Below are 6388 nucleotides of genomic sequence, written 5' to 3' on the forward strand. Positions count from 1 at the left end.
CCGCCGCGCCGGGCCGCCTGGCTCCTTTCCTGCGGTGCCCAGGGAAGGGCGATCTCGGCGGGCGGGGAGATTCCGCCTCTCGTCAGCAACCGCCAGAAACGGGAGAGGCTAAGGCATGTTGCTGCCTTTCCCTCAGGTGCAGGGGATCCGTAGAAAGGGTCCGTGCCTTCGCGGTTTTGCCCTCGGAACGACGTTGGCAGAGAAGCAAAGCCTCGGCAGTCGGCCCAGGGTCTCACTCAGCGTTTCATCGCTGTCCCGTAGAAACCTTCTCCCTGTACAGTAACTAGTGGGCTCCGTGGGCAAACAGGCCAAATTTTGTACTTTTGCAGCTGTATGATAGAATAAAAGAATGATTATTTTTATTTTCTGGGGTGGTGGGAGGGGACAAAAGTCACTAAGTACAGCAGGGAAGAATCCTTAAAATCGGATGTGATAACTTAAAAGACTGCCTGCTGTGCTGTCAGCAGCAGAAGTGCAAAGTTACACCTTATATCCGTTTGTTGTACATTTTGTTTTCTTACCTGCCACATATCTGCAGCTGTGAAAGCTGCAATGTGTGTCAGTGCAGGTGGGAGAACAGGACATCAGAGTCAGCTGCTGCCATGGAGAAGTGAACAGCAGTTTTCCCCAAAGGCTCCTAGTGAGTTGTGGCCTAGACTTGAGATTTATTGAGCAAGTCCCAAGCTGGTAAAAGTTCTGCACGGGGAGCAGTAGAAATATTTACTGTCAGGTTATTTTGAAGTTGTTTCTCTTTCCAGTGAATTCTAATCTCATTGGAGGATTCTCACTGAATGTGAGGATTTGTTTAATAAGACTTCTAGCCTTTGGGCCATCTAATTATAATGCACTTGAAAGCAGTGGGTGTCATACTGTCTTTGGCTGCCTTAAAGGTGTGACTTACTTGACCATCCAGATGAAATAATTAAATTACTTGGAATGGGAAGTGTAAATCTTATATATCAGTTCAGTCTTCTCTTCATCTACCTTAGAAAACTGAATTATGGGCAGGCACGTTATGTGGCATATTTAAAATGTGGTTTGAAACACGTAGGTTGGAGAACATATATAGGGCTAAAGAAGTTTTCTTAAGAAGAAGAGGGAGTTTACAAGGCAGAAGTGTGTCTTGTCTCATAATGGAGCAGTGCGCTGCTTTGGGCCTGCTTTTCTGGCGATGTCTGGATTGCAGTAGTGTGGTATTTACAAAGCCATGAAACACTCAAGGATGGGACTGTATGGACATGCAAAATATGTACTGAGTTGACTTTTCATCTCTTGTTCCTCCTGGTGTTCAAAGTTCTGGCCTTGGGTTTGTTTGTCTTAGATTGCAAAACAGTCAAGACAGGCAACATCTTAAATATGCTTAAGTAGTCATTGAGGGACATGAACTGTTTCGGGAGACAACCTGTTTGCTTTATTCTTTTTTCAAATTGTGGATACGTGCATACTTACAGGAAAAGAACAAAGCCCAGTCCTTTTTGGGAAACAGATAAAACACTTGTCAGTCACACTTCCATGAGTCTCTTTATCGTGACTGAAGTAATCCACTTACAGGAAAAATTGTGACACTTACATATAACTGCCTAAAGCAGAAAGGACATTAATTTGTTTTTTCTGATTTTAACAGATATATTTGGGGCATCATGAATTGGAATAAAGGTGGACCTGGGACTAAGAGAGGCTTTGGGTTTGGTGGATTTGCCATAACACCTGGGAAAAAAGAGGAGCCTAAGCTCTCTCAACAGTCTCATAGTGCTTTTGGAACAGCCGGTTCTTCTGCTGCATTTGCGAAATCAGGACCTCCTCAGCTGCCTTCTTTCTACAAAATTGGGTCAAAGCGAGCAAATTTTGATGAAGAGAATGCGTAAGTACGGTTATTTCTTGTGTTTATCTAGCTCTAGATTTTCGTGTTTTAAAGTTTCCAAGGTCAGGGAAAGTATCTGTGACATTTATGAGGTTTAGTTATTTAGAAAAGCCTGCTCAAGGATAAATAGCCTAATGCTGCATTATGGTGTAACAGAACCCCAGTAGCTGTACGGCAATAGGATCAAGAAAAACTGACCTAGTCACCTGCAGGTACTCCCATCCTTGCTTTGCAGCAGATTTTTGGTGTCGCCTGGGACTGATTTACCCTTCCTCTGGGTGTCAGCCCATTGTCTGTAAAATGAGAATGATAATACATCCTCACCTTTAAATATATTTAAAAGGCCCTGAGATACTACAGCAGCCCGTGGAGAGCTCTCCTCTTCTAGCTTTCCCCTCCCTAAGAACATATCTCAGCTGAGCCTCAGTCAGCTCAGTCTCATTCATGCTGTGGTCTGAACAAGACTTTCCCTGAGATGGTGGGTTCAGAATTGGAGCCAAGCAGGATAAATTTGGGTGTCTTTTGCACAGGGAAACATTCAACTACACGTTTCTTTACTAACCCTTCTGTGGGCATATAAATGTGTTGAATAGAAGGCAGGTCAGAAATTCACCAGCCTGGGAGAGCCACTCAAGATCAGTTTCGTAACATCTATTTGCCCTCCCACCACTTTTAGCTTACAACATCAATAATTGTAAATAAATGAATAAATCTCAACATCTTTTCCTGTGTACATACTGATTTTTATTATCCATCTCTGTGTGGGAAACTTGACTCAACTCAGAAACCATGAAAGACAGCATGGTGCTGTAGACTGCGTGCTGACTGGGCCATTGTTTGTTTCTTTTCAGGTACTTTGAGGATGAAGAGGAAGATTCCAGCAATGTTGAATTGCCGTACATTCCCGCAGAGAATTCCCCCACTCGCCAGCAGTTTCATTCCAAATCAGCAGACTCTGACAGCGATGATGATCCTCTGGAGGCATTCATGGCTGAAGTGGAGGCAAGACCTGGATCGTGAAATGTTTATTAATTTACGTGGTCGTATTTCTTTCCGGTCAGGAGTAGCAAATGTCACTCATGACTTTGGCAGCTGTATTCAGAATGTCACTTAGCTTTTGTTTTTTATGTAAGATGCTGTGTTAATTAGAACTCAAAGGTGGATTAGATGGGCAGAGGGTGGATATGATTTGCAGTAGCTTAACTATTTAACTGTTTTGAGCACGTCAAGGCAATACCACAAAGCCTTGTGTGTCTCTGAATATGAAATTAAGGTTTTATGCATTTTACACTACTTGAATTGAAATTATTTGTATTTAGCATGAGCTCTTCCTTAGCCATAGTTCAGTTATTAGCTGGATTCTATCACAGTGTTTTCAGGAGGAGTGTGAAGAATGTATTTTTTCAACAACATTGCCAAGAAGTTACAATATATAAATTTCAAAGGAATTAGTAGAATTTATTTAGCATAGTAGGGTATGGAACAAGAGAAAGTTTAGTCCAAAAGAGAGTTCTCTCTGTGGCATGATAGTCTGGTTATGTAGGAACATTTTTCCCTTCCATGTTTTATCATCTTGGATTTTTAACATGTCATAATTTTATGACCTGTTAGGATCAAGCTGCTCGAGACATGAAGAGACTTGAAGATAAAGACAAAGAAAAAAAGAATGTTAAGTAAGTTCTCTTTTATAATTCCCATGTCTGCCTGTTTTTTGTATGGTGCTAAGAGAATTCCAGTGCATTTTGTTGATGATGATTGTTGTGTAGTCAATATAATATATGCATAGTAAACAGCATTAACCAGTGCATGATATCTCCCATGGGTAAAGTTCTGTGCAAAAAAAATTTGATAGTAGGAGGGAAGAATCCATGGCAGCTTCCTACGGTAAAATGTAACACCACTGAGAGTTATCTCACATGAGAAGCCTTTCTAGGCCATGCAAATTGGGGCAGCACATTTTACTGCTAACACCTTCCAGATCCGCCTGAATAGTTTTTCTTCTTTCCACGTCCTTGCAGTGGTCAGGATGGTTTAGTTTAAAATTGCATTTAGGTGAGCAAAATAACTCAGTGGTGCTGTACCTGTAGTCCTGGAGATTCTTCCAAACTTGAACTAGGTTTTAAGACATTCCCTGTTAGGTAGCATGTGACAATTGGGTTACTATATTTAGAGTTTAAAAACAGTTTACATTTTTGCAGCTTATCTATCTGTTTTGACCAAGGAAAATAATTATGCTATTGATTCTTGATATAAATGTCAGATACATTGGTAGAACTTGCATTGCGTGGGGTTGATCAGATTATACATGGTCCTGAAACAGAACACCGGATCCAAGTCACCACCTGGGGAAGTTCTGAACTGGATTTGCACTTCCTGGCTCATATTCCTCTTCAGTTATGGGACTTCTGTAGCATCGAGAGCTTAGACCAGGATGATCTTTGATGTGGCTTCTACTGGGAAGACGGAGTCCTAATCTTTCAGTCTCATTAATAGAAGTAAAAAGAAGTCTTTGCAGGGTCGCTGTTATGGTTGGCACCAAATATGAAAATTTCATGGGTTGGGATTATAAATGTTACTAAGTTGTTAGTGTTGTGTCTTCCACGAAATATGGAGCTCAGCACTAATCAAGTGAAAGTATGGAGCTGAGTATGTGGAACACTTGCAGGGAAGTTTTTTTTCTCCGCTTGTTTTTCCAGGGGTATTCGAGATGACATTGAAGAGGAAGATGACCAAGTGAGTTCCTATGCAGTCTTTCTATCTTCTTTTTCTGTTGTGGTTTTATTTTTTTTTTAATATTCCCTCCCCAAATATATAACTACTAGGTACAAACAAAACTCCAGTATCATGCGCAGTATCCGGACAATTCATGAGGAAGCTCTAGTGGCTACCCTGCTGTCTCTACCCTTCTAGGTGTTTCATAAAAAAAATAAGAAGAACATTAGGAGACAATTTCTTTCTCTTTTGCTCTGTTTAAGAAGATTTTTTTCAGTCAATTTGAACTTCAGCTTCCAGTATCTGAGGGTCTCATCATATTTGAAATTAGCAGAATCAACTAACATGGAGCACCAGTGAGAGGCTGTTAAACTGTGGAGGCTATTTGCAGTGAAATTTCATGTCTGTTAAGGGCAAGAGTCAGGTTTTTTGCTCTTTATTTATAGAGGAGCTCCAGTTCTGATTGAGGATTATAGGCATCACTGTAACAGAAATAATAAATAAAGAGGAAAGACTTCATTTCAAAATGTACCTTACTATTAAGTTGTAATTAATAACTATTGTGTTACTCGCAGTAATGGAAGGGTTGTCTGGCCTCTAAGCCTTTGCTTCCAGTTTGGAGAGTGTAGTTGTGCTATAGTTTGAGCAAAGGTGTCTTACACTTGGAGACAGCTGTTGTTCGAGTGTGTTGTATGCATATCTATGTGACTGAGTGATAATTGGCCATGCAAATGAAAAAGCTAGATGAGTATATGCATTTGTTTGTAATTGAACCTTGCTTTAAAAGTCTGATCTTAAATGTTTGCTTGAAAGTCAAGCGGGACTGGTGTTTTCTTCATGAGAATGTCTTGGTGTGCCAGTGAGATTCTGAGACACCTCCATATTTGTGAGCTGTAAGGATGGCACATGACAGCGGTGACAGTGACTTCTGACTTCGGCTTGTGTTGAAGAACTCTTCTGAAATAGTTTCTTTCCATTTGCTGTTGACTGTCTCAATGAAAAATAGATATATTTTCATTTCTTAGAGTCTAGTCTAGGGAAGTGGAGAAACTATTTTTGGCATAGTGTTAAAAAAAAATGTAAACATCATATGCTTAGTAACATTGTGTTCTTTTTTAAAAACCTGCAGCGTTTGTACTTGTGGAATAGATTCTTCCATTGTTAAAGCCTAACAAGTCTTGGTAGAAGGAGTTGTTAAGCAGACATGTAAGAAAAGAAGTTTGGGTTTTGAAAGCATTTTGTGGTCTAACTGACACTTCAGTTGTTTTCTTCGTTTGTACTTACTGTCCTTCCCTGTACATAATGGTTGGTATTTATTAGAAGAATCAGTTCTAGTGAACTTTTTTTTTCCTCAATGTTGGGTGTGAAAGCAAACAGCCATCTAGCATATACATCATTTAAACAAATGTAGTAGTATTTTTGCATCCTATTGTGTGTGATTTTACTGATGTGTTTTGCTGCAGGAAGCTTATTTTCGCTACATGGCTGAAAACCCCACTGCTGGTGTGGTCCAAGAAGAGGAAGAGGATAACCTGGAGTATGATAGTGATGGGAATCCAATTGCACCATCCAAAAAAATCATTGATCCTCTTCCACCTATTGACCATTCAGAGGTAGGAAGTTTGTTGCATTCTGTTCTGAGACATTCTAGAAAGCAGGAGCTAAGAAGTAGATTGAAATATGCTTCTGTCCCTGTGCATCAGTGCTGGCAGGTGCTGTGCCACTTGAGTCATACTAAAGATCCTTTAAATGACTTCATATTGAACTAATGTTCTTGCAGATAATTAAGAACTTTTTCTCAAAAGGACTCTTTCC

General features: G+C 40.3%; 1 protein-coding gene across 1 annotated transcript in view; it reads left to right on the forward strand.

Annotated features, from left to right (window-relative positions):
* Positions 1–1640: 1640 nt before the first annotated feature.
* Positions 1641–6388, forward strand: part of DDX42 (DEAD (Asp-Glu-Ala-Asp) box helicase 42) — a 16449-nt gene continuing 11701 nt past the window's right edge. Inside the window, exons 1-5 of the mRNA XM_009883840.1 lie at positions 1641–1861; positions 2713–2863; positions 3473–3534; positions 4558–4594; positions 6037–6186. Of these exons, the coding sequence (XP_009882142.1) occupies positions 1641–1861; positions 2713–2863; positions 3473–3534; positions 4558–4594; positions 6037–6186 (621 nt within the window). The remainder of the gene's footprint in view (positions 1862–2712; positions 2864–3472; positions 3535–4557; positions 4595–6036; positions 6187–6388) is intronic.

This window comes from Charadrius vociferus, unplaced genomic scaffold (assembly GCF_000708025.1).
Source record: "Charadrius vociferus isolate BGI_N301 unplaced genomic scaffold, ASM70802v2 scaffold484, whole genome shotgun sequence".
Lineage (NCBI taxonomy): Eukaryota > Metazoa > Chordata > Aves > Charadriiformes > Charadriidae > Charadrius > Charadrius vociferus.